General features: G+C 41.3%; 1 protein-coding gene across 2 annotated transcripts; it reads right to left on the reverse strand.

Moving 5' to 3' along the window:
* Nucleotides 1–1257: 1257 nt before the first annotated feature.
* LOC105355015 (CD209 antigen-like protein A) lies at nt 1258–14473 on the reverse strand. Of its 2 annotated transcripts, XM_023960315.1 has the most exons (8): nt 14140–14473; nt 13304–13417; nt 13063–13125; nt 9522–9596; nt 2837–2890; nt 2520–2671; nt 1940–2052; nt 1258–1770 (listed from the first exon to the last, which is right to left on the reverse strand). In XM_023960315.1, exons 1-8 carry the CDS (start codon nt 14300–14302, stop codon nt 1635–1637), a joined length of 870 nt encoding a protein of 289 aa, XP_023816083.1. In that variant the 5' UTR covers nt 14303–14473; the 3' UTR covers nt 1258–1634. The 2 variants fall into 2 exon arrangements, with proteins under 2 accessions (XP_023816083.1, XP_023816084.1); XM_023960316.1 differs by lacking the exons at nt 1258–1770; nt 1940–2052 and adding an exon at nt 2062–2380.
* Between the last annotated feature and the right edge of the window lie 2127 nt (nt 14474–16600).

Here is a 16600-nt window from a genome sequence, read left to right on the forward strand (position 1 = left end):
TTGGAGTTGGTGCACCAGTTATTGTTCACATATATATGCACAGTCCCCCTCCTTTGCTCTTACCGGAGTCGCCGCTCCTGTCGTGGCGATGTGCCGTGCGGCCTGCTAGCTCGATAGCCGCGTCCGGTGTGGATGAATGAAGCCAGGTCTCAGTGAAGATCAAAACACAACAGTCCTTGACAATCCTGTTTGTTGCCACCTGAAGCTTTAGTTCGTCCATTTTGTTTCCAAGGAAACGTAAATTAGCAAGAATAATGCTAGGGATCGGTGGCCTTTTTTGGCTCTTACGCAGCTTCGCCAATACACCCCCATTTTTGCCTTCTGTCCCTACGTCACCTCCTCCTCCTCCCTGTGGGGATGGTAATCGACGGGGCGCCCGGGGTCCTGGTGATATCCTTCGGGATGTTATGAGAGTGGAAAAAGTCAGCTGCTTGTTCCCTTTGTAGTCCTAACTTTAGGAGCTCATGCCGGCTGTAGATGTTGTTTGCCCAGCAGGATGTAGTCCAAACAAGTAATACCTCACAGAAAAATCGCCATGAAAAGCACCGAAAAGGAGAGCACAGAGCCACTGCGTCTGTGCGCACCGCCATCACTGACCTCACTGACCTGTCCTCAGTGCAAAGTCTCAGCAGCTTTCAGAATGACAGAGAAGTTTCCAAAAGTACCAAAAGAAGTTGTGCTTTTCCTCCTGTAATGCAGCACAGCAAACACACTAATGAGACCAGGCTGGTTTCCACCTTCCTGCTTGGTGCTGCTACAACACTTCAGACACAAAAATGACTAAACAACACATTTCTGCATCCAACAACGTTAGTAAAAGATGACCTCATCGCTTTTAAACATTCAGATAAATAATGCATCTCCACTGACAGCCTGAAACCCACCATAGATCCAAATACATAAGAAAAGAATAAAATAGGAAAAAAAAAAAAGATTTTATGTCTGTTTAGAAAGAAAAGAATATTTGAGTGCGAAAAGGAAACTGCAATGCTTTACATCAATCTAAGCATACAAATTGTTCTTTTAGCTTAAAACCAGAATTTCATGCAAAAAATGGACTTTAACTTTGATTGGACATGCATGCTACCTCTAATATATTTAGTTAAGTTGGCTAAGAAATAAGTAGTTGCTTCAAAGAAAAATCAGTAATTCAGTACATTTTTCAAAAATAAAACAAAGACCAAAATCAGAACCAGGAATATATTAAGACATAAGACACTTTTCAATCATAAATTATTTTAATAAAGATCCAAAATCAATAGAAAATACAGAAAAATGTTCCAAACATTTACTTCCCTTTCTAGATGTAACTTTTCAGTTGATTTTGTGGAAGCTGTTTGTTATTTGCTACAGACCAAACCTGAGTCTGAACTGCTGCTCTAAGTTGGCTCGTTTTCATGTCATTCATTACAGTTTTCTGTTTATCTGAGTCATTTTTAACTGATATTTTAATGTGATTAAGTTGTTGATAGATGACACCTTCATTTCTCTGAACAATTCACCAGAAACTAAAATACAACCTTCCTTTAAGCACTAGTTTGTAGAAGTACACAAAAGACATAAAAAAGATAAAACATGTTTGTAGTTACATTACTAAACAGTTAAATCAATGCACAGCTCAGGAACAGAAAGATTCAGAATCTTGTGTATTTCTCACAGATCCAGTTTTTGTTGTTTGCTTTGTCCTGTTGTGTCCATTTCCCGTTAGCATTTAAGGACACTGCAAAGTAGTAGTTGTTCGGATCTTTTGAAATCCTCTCATCCCAGAACCTGTGATAAAACATTCTGTTTACCTCTGGTCTAAATTCAGTTCATAAACTGGTTTGAATTATGATGTTACAAACATTTTCTGTAGTTTTTAAAAGATTTTACACATTTACATTCAGGCTCAGTCATAAAGAATGAATTTAGTAACGCTGTAAAAGAAACAAAGCCTTACGTTTCTGTCAGTGGTGATCCATCCACCCATTTCCATTCATGTTTCCATGATGACCATTGAACATACAGACCGATCCAGGATGTTGCATTCTGATTCAATGTAGAAAGAAAATCCTGATAAACAAAGAAAATGTTCTTTCTTAATACATTCTCTCCATCTTGGTTTCCTTTCACACTAAATGTCCAGTAAAAAAATGTCTGGTCTTTAGGATTCATCTGTTCTGGATAACTGTCCTAAAAACTGAGAGAAAGTTCATCTGAGGAACAAAATCTGACTTTCTTTGATGCAGATTTCTGTTCATTTAGTTTTTGCTTCTTGTTTTGTCTTCAGGGCCAACAGTCCATTTCTACTGAATCCCAGTTTAGCCTATTTGGAATTGAAGACATTAGAAGTGGGAAAAAGAGTTTCTGTGTTCCATCACAACGTTTCTTTGAAATGTTGCTGAAAGACAAACATCAAATCTGAGTTGTTGAGGAGAATTTCAGCTGGAATCCATCAGCATCCAGACAACAGCAGCACACATACAGGTGGAGAATCCAAGACACAAGAAGCTGGAATGAACTAGTGTGAACACACCCACCTGTTCCTCTTTGCTGTTTACCACCACCAGATCAGATCCTGCAAACTGACAGAAACTCCTGCTGTCAGTCCAACTTTTCTTTCCAGTGGATTCATAGTAGCAGCTGCATCCAAATCTCCTCCATCCTTCAGGACACCGTTTTCCTTCAAAGACTGATTTACAAAAATCCTGCAGGGTTTACTTTCTGGTTTCATCTGTATTTTCTTCCAAAACTTTCAAGTTAAGTTCAAATGTAAACATGATCCAAACAAACTGATATAATCCGTTTTTTTTTTCATAAAATTTTTTTAATCCATTAGTTTTAAGTTTTTTCTCACCTTCAGTCAGATATTTCCGCTGTTTTATTTCATCCCAAAGAGTTTTGTTGATGCCTAAAAGACAGTAGAAGTAGAAGTAGAACTCCATTTTTTAATGACTACTTAAATGAACAATCACATGGCCTTCAACAGATACGTAGCAATCTTCACTTTGGTGGGGGGGTTGGTCATGATGCAGAGGTGGAGCAGTTTAGGCAGGTTTGATTCCCAATCTGCCTGCACATGTGTTCAAATGTCCTTTGGCAAAACACTGACCCTCGTGTTTTGCTGTCATGGTCTAGAGCGGTGTTTTTCAACCGCTGTGCCATGGGAGATGGTCAGGTGTACTTTGGGAAATTACCCATTTTCTTCGATCTGAAAACATTTATCATCTCCAGGATATCAGCTCTGTGTTCATCCAAATAGGCCCTGATAAAACACTGATCACTCAGGAATATAAAAGATCATAAAAATACTTTTTTCTTTGTGTTCATTTGATTGTATTAAAGACACTTTCATAGGAATGACCGTACCGCGATTTAGCCGGCTACGGAAAAGTCCGCCCCTTTAACTGTCTCCACCAATCATTCTTGGAGGCTTAATCACACGTCATCAGTCTGACCAATTAGAAGCGGTAAAAATCTTCATTTCCTTGTTTAGATTCTGCTCATAAAGTCTCTCAGTTCAGACGAAAATACCAGCTAATGTTCGTCTGTAGCTGGTATTTTCCACAAAATCTGGTGTCAAACATTTTTGTTGAAGTTTTCAACTTCCTCTTTGATTAAGACAAAAGAAAAATGAATTAAAGCCACAAGCGGCGTTGTATGGCACCACCGCCGCCCTCACCGCCCTCCTCGCCCACCTTTCATCAAGGCTGGTTAAAGCTGGATTTGCTAACTATGCTAATGTGGCTAAAAGTGCTAGCATAGCGATCAGCATCATCAACTCTCTCAGAAAAACACATTGCTCAAAATGCTAATTATGCCAACTATGCTAGCTATGCTAACATAGCTAAAAGTGCTAGCTTAGCAATCAGCATCATCAACTGACTCAGAAAAACACATTGCTCCATTGGGGAGAGCAATATGTCATAATCTAGTTAAAAAAAAAACACTTTTTACAAAATGGCAGCTTTTCTGTTGATTTTATCTCCATAGCAACCATTTTATGTTTTGGTCGCCTTGAGAAGACAAACAGATCGACGTCAATTTAAGACAGATCGGAACAAGCACAATTTTGTGGTCCTTAGAAACAGTGGTTTTATGCTAACCAGGCCCACATTCCTTATATGTCCATATTCAGTAATTTTCAATGTTTTAAGTTTCAGGCATTAATGCATGCAATCAAATTTCACAGTATTCCATTGAAAAACATAAGAGTTATAACAGTGCTCCACTTTTGCTAGCTTATAACAGTGCTCCACTTTGCCAGCTCGCCACGCCCACGTCGTTCAAAATCTACAACTTCTAATTCCAACGTTTTGTCCATAGTAGCTGGTCGTTGATGCCTGAAAAGTTACGAGACGATTGATGAAAATTCCAAACGACGAATTTTCGCTTTAATATCTGGTGCTAAAGTTGCTTTTTTGAGAAAATTACAGATGGCAGCCTTTTCCCAAGGTCAAAGGTCAACGACACTTCTGTGGTGTTTGTAGACTGGAGCTGGCAGCAAATGTGTGCAATTGCGTAAAATTGCTCAAACAAAAGTGCCGTTTTCCCGTATCGTGGGAAAACACAAAAATCCCCAATTCTCAGAGTTCGTCACAAAATGGCCACCAAGCCGTAGGTCGTGTGGCCGTCCCATAATGATTTAAAAACTTTTTTGGGATATCCCCAACATGTGTGTTTTGGTTTTGTAACTGTATTTTGAAGTACATTTTGTTTGGCCCTATACGCAATTTTCGGCCCATTCATTTTTTTGACAGGATCGCTGGCCGTGATGTCATCGTCTTCGGGGGGGTGACGTTGACTTTGTGGAAAATTCATTTGCAATTCATCCCAGGTGTGTGCACATTTTGGTGACTTTTCGATCATGCGGCGGGGGCCACATTCTCGCTGAAACGCGGCGAAGTCATTCCAACTGCGAAAACAATATGGTCCTTGCAGTCAGTGACTACTACTGCGGGCCATAATAAAACTTCAACATTTTCACTTTTTGTCTAGCCACAGAAAATATAAATATAATGTCAGTATTTTTGTGTAAAATTTATCAAACATGTTGTGATCATATTGCTCAAAAATTACAGTTGCCTTTGCACTAACACTTCAAAAATAAATCACTTTTCAGAAAGAATAGATTTGGTTTTTCATGAGATTACATAATTAATAATTAATAAACTGAAGCAACAAACAACTATCAGGGTAAAATTTCAAATAATTTAGTTTCAAATTATTACTAAAAACTAACTTAACTTTTATTACTTCTTTCAGAAAAAAACAGCTGCAACTTCCAGCTTTTTCTGCCACAATTATCACAAAAATGCACGTAAGATTGTGGAGGGGACTGTACATCAATACAGACTACAGTTTATGCTTTTTTCAATTCTTGGATGGTGGTGTGCCGAGGGATTTTTTTGTCAAGGTTAAAGTGTGCCTTGGCTCAAAAAAGGTTAAAAAAAACTGTTGTAGAGGACCTGGGTGCAGACATCAACGTCCAGAACCAGAAGTCCTGGACCAGAACTGGAATTACCCCCACATCACTCAAAAACTTGATTGGAACTGGTAACCCTAACAGTTTTTATTTTACCATTTTAAACTTTACTAAAAGTTTTTTCTACAATTCTGAACACTTTTGGGTTACCGTGAGGGTAAGTTGTATAATTTCTGCTTCCACAAATGTTGTGAGGAACCATCTTGTCTGCAGGTTCCTCTTTCCATGGGTGCATGAAAGTGTCTAAATGGATGAAAGGAGTCAAATCTGTAAACAAAAATAGTGATTCTAGAAGGAAACTGGAAAATCACTGACTATTAATCCAACAATTCAAACCAATGATGACCTGATTGGCAGAAGATGACTTAACCCACTGATCTAAAAACAAAAAAACCTTCAAAGACCAATCCTTTTATGTTTGTACTTGAGTTTTCTTTTTTTGTTTAATCACATATTAACACACAGAGCATTCCACTTTCTAAACTACAGTTTTGCATTCAATACTTTATGAAAAGGTTTTGTCAATAATGTTAACACTATTGTGTGGTTCTAGAAAACTTTCAGCCAATCAGAAGAAATTAATTCAGATCCTGTGTAGATTTTGGATTTTCAATGCCTGCTAGAATTAATAGAGGTCACAGTTGTAGTTCATCTCATTGCATTTTATTCAAATCTGAGCTAAAAGAGTCTTTTGGAAAATGATCAAGTTAGACAGGACGTTTGTATTGCAGAAAGTGTCAGGAAAGTCATTTAAACAACTACAGATTTGTATCCAGGCTTTTTCTCAATGCATTCTGCATCTTGTCTGCTCCATATTTTTTATGCTGGACTTAAGCCGGATATCAACCTTAAGTAGTCTGGATAAATTCCAACACATGCTGGAAATCAGCTAACTTTAACTAGTCCATTCAGGAGGATCTATGCATGGAAAAAGGTTCAAAACAAGAGTTTAAATGAAGGTAAAGGGTTCAGTATTGTGGTGTTGATGGTTCTCCAATATTCTTATCTTAGTTTGTTCTTCAGGTCCTTAACAGAATGAATCTGATCATTTGCTTTGACTACTGACAGTCTGAAAGTCTAAAATAAATATTGACATGATAATATTGTTTCTGACCAAATAGAAAATGAGATGATAAATGTGAAACCAGCATTATTTTCACAGAAAGGTATCCAACACATGCTGTAAAGGGCTCTAGAGTGACTATTTTAGTCACACACCGAGCTCCAATTCAGGTTCTGTCTACAGACCTCCGTATCCACAGGTGCCGACCTGGGTTCAGTCCCACGCCCCGCAACCTCAAATCCACCTAGCTGCTCAGGTCATCTGCCACGCTCAACATCAGCTTCTTACTACGCCAAGCCACGCTCACTCCAGTACCAAGCTCCACTGCTCTCCGTCTCGTCTATGTTTCCATTCAACTTTACCACTGAAGAAAATCTCACCTTTGTCTTGACGTCTCGCAGATTCCTTATCCTGCAACATTCCAGTTAACTCCCTGCCAGTCTCCTCTGACTCTGAATAAATCCTTTCTCTCCATCTCCTGTGTTTGTCATTCTGGGTTCCAGCACTTGGGTCTGTTGTCGTCTAAGCGATCATGACAGAACAAACTGGCCAAACACCAGACCCAGCACACCCGCAAGGACTACGCTTTGCCGTTTCCCAACAAGAAGTTCTCTTGGGTCATCAGGCTGACGCGCTTTCCCAGATGGCATCGGCACAGCAAGATCTGTTTTGCCGTATTGACAACATCCCCCAGGCATTGATAAATGTAACGAGTCACGTGACAGCAACTCCTATGAGTACCTCTCCACTTCTGCAACCAGAAAACATGGCAGCCGCCGCATCCGCTTCGTCATCAGAGAACTTCCGCTTACAACCGGAACCCTTCCACAGAGAAGTGGAAAACTGTGGAGGATTTTTGTGACAATGCCAACAAATTTTTCAACAAGCACCCTAATAATATCAGTCAGATCATAGCACGATAACTTTAATAGTAAACTCGTTACGCAACAAAGCTATGAGATGGGCTCAGGCATACTTAACCTCCAACCCCATTTCTCAGGTACCATTCAACAGATTCCTAGAAAAATTGAAACTAGTTTTTGATCAACCACGTCGTGAGGATGAAGCCCTGCGAAGCCAAACTACTTAGTTTAAAACAACGCAACCGCTTTGAGAGTGTCTTCGTTCGGATGCTCGCAAAAAGGAAAAACAAGCAGTCTTCTCCACCCTTTGTCCACCTCCTTGGTCTCATATTGCCTTGGATTTTGTAACCGGTCTGCCATCAACTCATGACAACACTGTTGCCCTCACTGTAATCGATCGGTTCTCTAAATCTACTCACTTCATTCCCCTGCCTCAACTTCCAACAGCTTTGGAAACCGCCAATATTCTTGTCAGTCACGTCTTCAGATACCATGGAATCCCCGCCGACATGGTTTCCAACAGAGGTTCTCGATTTATTTCCCATTTCCCCAAGGCTTTCCCAAGTATGGAAAGCCTTCTGTTCTGCACTTGGGGCCATTACTAGCCTTTCCTCAGGCTATCATCCTCAGTCTATCGCGCAAGCAGAACGAGCCAACCAGAAGTTGGAGGTGGCACTCCGTTGTGTTATGGCCCAGAACTCATCTGATTGGTCAACCTATCTGGTATGGATTGAGTATTCTCACAATTCCCTTCCCTCTTCTGCCACTGGTATATTTCCGTATGAGGCCTGCCTTGGGTACCCACCACCTCTGTTTCTGTCCCAGGAAGTTGATCTGGTGGTTCCCTTGGTCCAACATCCCCTCCACCGAAGCAGACGCATCAGGACCCAGACCAGGGACGCCCTCCTCCATACCAAAGAAAACAACTACAGAGTCGCCAATCGACACAGGGTGGTAGGGCCCTCGTACCAACCTGGTCAAAAGGTCTGGCTCTCATTCAGGAACACCCTGATCCAGTCCACATCCCATAAACTTGCCCCCCGATTCATTGGCCCTTATGAAATGGAAAAGATCATCAATCCTACCTGCATCTGCCTTGGCTTACCTGCGGCCCTTAAGATCCATCACTCATCCTACATTTCCCAGATCAAGCCGGTTAATGACAGTCCTCTTTGTCTGCCTTCCGCTGCCCCGCCTCCCGCCCACATCATTGACTGTCCCCCCTGCCTTTACGGCTAACCGGATTCTGGATGTGTGGCGTAGGGGTCGTGGTTTCCAGTTATTGATGGACTGGGAGGTTTACGGGCCCGAGGAGCGTTCCTTGGTCTCCCGCTCGCTCATTCTTGACTCCTCCCTTATCGAGGATTTCTACCAGGCCCATCCTGACTGGCGTCCTGGACCACCTGGACCAATTGTCATGGTACCTCTGGGAGTCCTCTCCTCCCCCCTCCCGTCTGTGCTTCATTCTCAGATTGGACCCAGCTTTCGGCACTTATTTCATCTCCTGCTCCTGTATTTAAGATGGCCGCAGACCAGTATTCATCACCATTGCCCTCTATGGTGCAGTACTTGGTCAATCATTTGCTCAAGCCAAGAAAGTTTTGTCTTTGTCTCATTCAAGTTTTCGCTCTGTCTACAGATTTTTATATCCACAGGTGCCGACCTGGGTTCAGTCCCACGCTCCTCATCCTCAAATTCACCTACCTGCTCAAGTCATCTGCCATCAACATCGACATCAGCTTCTTACTACGCTAAGCCACGCTCACTCCAGCACCAAGCTCCACTGCTCTCCTCTCGTTTATGTCTCCATTCAACTTTTCCACTGGAGAAAAACTCACCTTCGTCTTGACGTCTCGCTGAGCCCTCCTCCAGCGATGTTTCAGTTAACTTCCCGCCAGTCTCCTTGGACTTTAAATAAATCCTTTCTCGCCATCTCAGGTGTTTGGCATTCTGGGTTTCAGCACTTGGGTCTGTTCTCGTCTAAGCCGAGCATTACATATTTCATTTTTACTTCATCTGTACACACCTGTTCTCTTTTTTATCATATAAAAGAGTACACAATACTCTGTTTAAAATTGAAAATAAAAAGTGGAAATGGAGTCCCTTTATTGTTAGTTTTTTTTTTCCTGACCTTTATTTTCATCTTTCAGCTGCTTCATTTCATCCTGAAAACGGCTGTTGTTGGCTGAGAAAGTTGACATCAATTCTGAAAAATAAACAGAAAAAAAAACATTTTTGTAGGGAATAAATGGTACGTCTTCTACTGGATCAGTATTGTTGATCCAGCTTGATCAGTTGTTATGATAGATGTGTAAAACCATGATCACTGTGGTCTTTTCTCTGTTTTCCTGTTTGAAACAGTCCATGAGGTTGAACTCAAACAAGTTAAATGAAAGAGGAACAAACAAAGAAAAGCCAAATACATTTTTAGAAAAAATTCGTTCAACATTTTGACTTTTTTTTAGAAATATTATAAAAATAATATTCTATGCAGAGAAAAAAGTTAAAAACAAGAGTTTAAATGAAGGAAAAGGGGTTCAGTATTGTGGTAATGATGGTTCTCTAATGTTCTCATCTTAGTTCGTTCAACAGAATGAATCTGATGTTTTTCCAGTCGTGCTTTGACTACAGACAGTCTGAAAGTCTGTGTTAAATTTTGGAATGATTATTTGTTTCTGACTCAATCAATCTAGACCCAATCCCCATTAACCCTTGTGCAATTCAGGCACTTTAACATTGGGAGTTGGGTCACCTAGACCCACTAGACAGTGCTCTGAACCTTTTTTCTTCAATGATTTGTGATCTTCACTGGTGTTCATGGATTACATGAAATCTTTCCAACTTTATCCACCTTTGTCATGGTAGGGGGAACACCTCAATGAAAGGAGGGGGGGGGGGGTCATCTAAGATAGCACAAGGGTTAAGCTTTTTAAAGAAACCTTTACCTAACGAATGAATCCATAAAAACTACCTCTATAGAAACAGCTAATGTGCCACAGTCTTGAAAATGGGTAGTTGTTAAAAACCTTTTCTGAAAAAGCCCAGTTTAGAGAAAACTCTAAAATAAATACTGAAATAATAATATTGTTTCTGATCGAATAAAAAAGTAGATAAATAAGGTAAAACCAGCATTATTTTGACAGAAAGGTACCCAACACATGCTGGACAGGGTTCTAGAGTGATTATTTTGGTCACACATGCGGCTGGATTTTTCAACGATGCGTCTAAAAAAAAATCCATGACCGTACCGATGTTCTCAGCCGTTCTCTGAGGAAAAAAAGACTGAACAAAAAACTTACTCAATACTAGTATTACCTCGTTTCCTTTGAGTTTCCTGTACTTTGTTTACCAGTTTGTTGGTTAATCATTTTCAGGTCATTGATGCTGATTTTTACAGCGACTAAAAAGTAAATAGACCAAATAAAACTGCTGATCTAAATACAATGTGGTCAAAAAGGTAGATGCAACCAGTGACGTGCGGTCAGATGAGACAAGTGTGGCACAGCCTCACCTGTCATAATTGTGATAAAATAGAAAAAAAGGTAAATTAAGTAAATATTTTCCACTGATCTGTGTTAAATGTTCATTTTCAGTCAACTCAACACGTTTTCCACAGTTTCTGAGCTCTGTCTCATCTTCCTCCTGCTCACTACTCCTCTGTCTCTCCCCTACCATCTCTTTCGCTCCTTCTGCTGTACTTTTCTTCTATAAATAAGAATATATGTTGAATTTCTCTTCATTCTCTGAAAATTGACTTACACGAGCATCAACCATTGACAATAGGTATAACTCTGTGGAAACAGGACAAAAACACCTGAAAATGTTGTGGTAACACAACAACCAGTGCTTAAATAGTGCCATGACATGAGAGGCGCGTGTGACAGAGACATCCTTTTTTGCATATTAACAAAAAGTAATGGCACATCCAACACCGCTGAAGCTGTGGCGTATTTGCACGCAATACAGATCAGGTGATCTAAAGTACAGTAAAAAGATTGTCGAAAGACCCCACAGAAAATATTTGAAAGTCATGTAAGGAAATGTAGTGTTTTGGGATGTGTGAAATATGTGTGTGTGTGTGTGTGCGTGTGTGCGTGTCTGTGTGTGTGGGCGTTCTCTCCCGCGCGCGTGTGTCTGCATGCTTGCTGAAACCGGTGCTCGCGCGATGCAGGAAGAGAGGGGGGAGAGCGCGTGGGAGGGTGTGGAGAGCGTACATGCGCGATCAGTTCTGTTTTGGACTTTTAAGGTAAAAAAGTAATAAAGAAAGTTCATCTTAAGGAACTGAGACTGGTTCTTTTGTCTAACCGGCCCGGAGGCTCTGAGGGTTGGAACGCGGAAGTGAACCCTGCGTCTTATTCGTGTTCTGCGTCCAGCGGCTCGTCTTTAGATGTCTGCGCAGTCAAGGCAGCAGGGAGGGGAGGGGGTGTGGGCCTGTCGACTGCGGTGGTAAATTTGGGATGAATAACTGATGCTACCACAATTTATAGTGGGGTGGCGCCACTGGTTGAACAAGAGATTGCTTTTTCATTTTAATTTTGAGTCATATGATGCAGTTCAATTCAATTTTATTTGTATAGCCCAAATTCACAACAACAGTCATCTCCATGGGCTTCATATCAGTGATTGAAAGAGTGCAACATAAAATCAAAAGGATCATGAACACATAGAATTCAAATAGGAAATACTAAAATGAACTAACAAACTGACTAAGCAGTTACATTTTTGACTATTATTTTTAACTATGCTACACAATCGCTTCCATAAGCTGAGAGCTACTTTGTAGCTACACTGGTGCCGTAGAAACAGACTAAGGACTTCTGTCTCCATTGAGGGGGAGAAACTCATATAAAATAAAGGAAAATAAGGAAGACTTTTCTACAGATCTTAGAGCTTTTTTGGGAAGAAGGATCGACACATGGACTGAAAAAGTAAGGCCAAACAAGTTTTACCATGTTTGTTTGTTTTTTTAATAACATGGGAGTGTGTGGGAAAAAAGTAAGTACAATAATCTATTTTAATTTCATGATCATTTCACAGACAACATTTGATAAATGATTGAAGCTACAGGATTTGAAGTTGGAAAAATACCAGAAATAGTTACTGAGGGTCAAATGTGTGCTGAACACATCTGAATACTTTAATTCGTTTACAGTATATATGAATAAGTTATATACAAGAAGAGTGTTCTATCAATGTCTATAAAAAATATTTTCTGTAGGACAAATATGTTCTTGTGTGTATTTTATAAGCTGTTCGCTGCCGTTGGATGAATGCTGAAATATTTAGTTCTTTCATCGTAAATCTGACTCCAGAGGGGTCAGTGCCTCACCAGCCATCAACTTCACCACACGTCACTGGATCCAAGAGACTTTTGCGTTGGTGCACCTAAGAGGAGCATCAGTTCAACCAGTGAGAAACTGAATCTAGAGCCTGCTGGAGATAAATAAGTCCAGTTTCTACAACTCAACTTCTAGACAATGGATGAATGAGAACCTTCACCCACATATGCAGACAAAGAATCACAAAGAATGGTTCCATTTGGTGATGACCACTCTCTAGAACTGTTACTGTTGGAGCAGATATGGAGAAACAGATTTTCAAAGCATCAATGAAATTAATGCAAAAATAGAGTCAAAAATAAAGATGGTTTAGGTGTTTTTAATGTTTCTCACCTTCAGAGTGTTTCTTTAGCTCCTTCACTTCCGTCTGCAGATTGTTAATGTTGACCACCATGTCTGGAAAATTTCATTATTTGGTTAAAAAAACTACAAAAGTTAATTAAATTCAAGTTCACTTGTGCTTTAAGGCTAAACATCCATAAAAATAATTTTAAATTGAAAAAATAAAAGTCTCTGTTGCTGGTTTGAAGATTTTAACTAAACTATGATGTTGAGGTGTTAGATTTCATCTTACGTGAGGATAGAATGATGGATCCAGCTGACAGGACAGTACACAGCACCAACAGACACCATTGTTCACATCTGCAGAACCTTTTCTGGACTTTAGGACACGTCTGTGTTTGTGGAGCTATGAGAGAAAAATAAAAAGGGATGTTGTCTTCCAGAGAAGAATCCATTGTTCTTTGATCAAACACTCCTGATCAAAATCTAAAGATCAGTTAAGAAAATGCAAAAATGTGCAATTATCACAGCTGGACCTTAACAAGGTTCTAGATCGAGCTTCAAAATGCATAAAAAAAAGAGGAACTAGAGAACACATATTTTTAGATGCCAATTTATTAAAAATGACCATTTAAATTAAGTCAACTGTTCATTTGGTAATTAAAAGTTTAAGACCACAGCTTTTAAAAGACAGAATTTGTGTTAAAATCTGCATTTCATGTTATTTTCTAATAAGAAATTGTCTTTCAGGGTCTATTGATTTCATAGGCAGAAAAGCTGAATTTCTTTGAACGTGGCAGGGCTTCATAAAAACTATCACTTTGAATTCTTCAAAGGATCCTGATGGTTTTTAAGTTAATTTTTTTTTTTTAAAAGGTTCTGCTCAAAATGTTTAGCCTCTTGTTCCCGTTGCTTCTTTTTCCATTTTTGAAGCTCTTGGGGTGTCAAACTCCAGGCCTCCTGCTGGTTTTCCAGAAATCCTGCCTTATCTGCTCCTGATGACCTGGACCAGGTGGAGAACCTTGGAACCTTGTTCAAATCTAGCCATGCTAAATGCTAATTCTTGCTAAACTGGTACTGAGATTTGGATCAGCATGTCTGGATGCAGAAGATTGAGTTCATTCTTACCTTGTTCTGGTGACTGAACCCTTCTGGTGTCCTCCACAGATTCATATGCATCGTTGTAGATTTCCACCTCACACTCCTTCCAGTCTGATGTGTCTTCTTGCTGCTTTCTGTTGTATCTGACCTTCTTGGAGAAATCTGGTTTGGCATAAATATCTGATGACATCTTAAGGCTGATGCAGTAGAAGAGGGGCTGCAGCTGCGTTATCACTCAGAGGTGGACTGAAGATGTTGCAGAAAGTGAAACATTTTCTGCATTCACGGACAGGATTTCCTGTTTAACCATAAAAATACCTAGAGGAAGTAGCAGCACGGAGGTGTAAAAACACTACACCTCCAGTTTCTATTAGTTTTACTGGTTTTCCATTAAATTTCTTTATTTTTATTTTTATTTACATTTAGTGTGTGGGGAGGGAGAGGGGAAGAATGTGAGGGGGGGGGGGGGTGGTGGAAGAGAATAAAAGGAAGAGAGGTGGAGAAAGTGGGGGATACAAGCATTGATTTGAATAAGTTATTATTTTAAGCTGTAACAATTATACCAGATCTGCTGAGACGACAAATATTACATCTGAAGGTCAAAATCTGACACTAAGATGAGTGGAAAACATCTGTCCATCAATACATTGTGGGTTAGGAGGGGGGATGAAGCAGACAGGAAGCAGTGTGGCAGTGTGCACGTGCACGTGGGGGTGGAGATACATGCAGGCTGCCAGAGTGAGCAGACCAGGAGCAGGGGAGAGAGACCCCCAGGGCAAGAGCAACCCTAGCAGACCTAAGCAGCCAGGGGGGGGGGGGTTGACCACCCAGCCAGGCACAGAGGGGGCCACCCTACAGGTGCACCGAGAGGCATGGGCGAACCTGGCGTCTGAGCCCCGAGGCCACAGGACAGGAGTGCTTAGTCGTACCAGGCGGCAGCCATGGGGGCCACCGGGTGCCGGACACCGAGAGGTGGGACGAGTCTAGGGCCCAGAGAACCCATGACCTGCCCACCACCCAGCCGGCGCCCCGTCTCCGCATGCCAGCCCCGGCACTCGACCCCAGCAACCCAGAGATCACAGCGTATCCACAGCTTCACCCCCCCCCCCACTACTCTACCCTCTACAACCCTCTTCACCCACCATATCATACAACCCCTCCACCCATACCCCCCTAATGCCCTCCCCACTCTGCAATGGGGAGGGAGAGCCCCAGAGGATCCCGATGAGTCAGCCCCAAGGTCCGTCCCTCCCATGCACTGTCACACACTCACAATCTTCTGTTTACCCCCCAACCGTTGCCACGCAGTGACCCCTTCCGGCCGATGGACCCCCCCAGCGCCGCACGCCCGACCATCACCGCAGTCGACAGGACACCCACAAGCCTGGCCGCCCTGAGAGAACCGGCCGCCCCTCCCCGACCCCACCCATGTATGGTGGTGTGGCTGTACTGTGTACTTGTAGTTCTCTCATCTTAAGGTTTTTTATTTATTTTTTTCATTTTTTTTCTCTTTTACTTGTGCTTGTCTTTGTGTATTTTATTATGAGGGGCTTATTTGTTTATTTGTTTTTTGCATTAGTGTTTGTGGATCCTTGTTTGTTATTATTGACAGCACCTTAAACTGTTTTTTAACATGAAAGTTGCTATATAAAGTCGAGTCGAGCCAGAGGCAGGATCCACAGGCAGGTGTGGGAGCGGGAGCAAAGGCGAGGTAGACGGTCAGGAACAGGAGCACGGATGAGCCAACTGGAGTCTGGAAGCACTCCCACTCCCCAGGAGGGGAGAGGAAAAGAGGGACAATACATGAATCGCACTGTACCAAACAGAGGCATGGAGAACTAAATGATAAATGATGATCAAGAATAGAGGAGAGGAAGGGTAGAAGTAAAAAAGGAAAGAGGACAGAACCCCAGTGTACCATAGTTACCCCAGCTTCAACTTCTAGCAGCCTTTTAAAAGAAATAGTTATTATTAAGTTTAATTTAAACAAACTAACATTAAGTTAAATAATCTCTGAATACTAACTAGTCTGACAATAAGCCTGTCCAAAGAGGAATGTTTTCAGTCTAGCTTTGAATGTAGAAACTGAGTCGGCCTCTCTTCCATGAGCTGGGAGTTTATTCCATAAAACAGGGACTTGGTGGCTAAACGCTCTACCCCCAACCGTACTTTTACTAATTCTAGGAACCACAAGCAGTCCTGCATTTTGCGAGCGAAGTGTTCTTATTGGATGGTAAGGGACTATGAGGTCCTTAATAAAGGACAGGGCCATGCCAAGTAAGGCCTTATAGGTTAACAGGAGGATCTTGAACTTGATTCTAGAATCAACTGGGAGCCAATGGAGCGAAACTAACACAGGAGTGATGTGATCTCTTCTGCTAGTTCCTGCTAACAATCTAGCTGCTGCGTTCTGAACAAGCTGGAGACTTCTTAAGGAACTCTTAGCACACGCTGCTAACAAGGAGTTACAGTAATCCAGCCTCGACGT

This window comes from Oryzias latipes, chromosome 11 (genome assembly GCF_002234675.1).
Source record: "Oryzias latipes chromosome 11, ASM223467v1".
Classification (NCBI taxonomy): Eukaryota; Metazoa; Chordata; class Actinopteri; order Beloniformes; family Adrianichthyidae; genus Oryzias; species Oryzias latipes.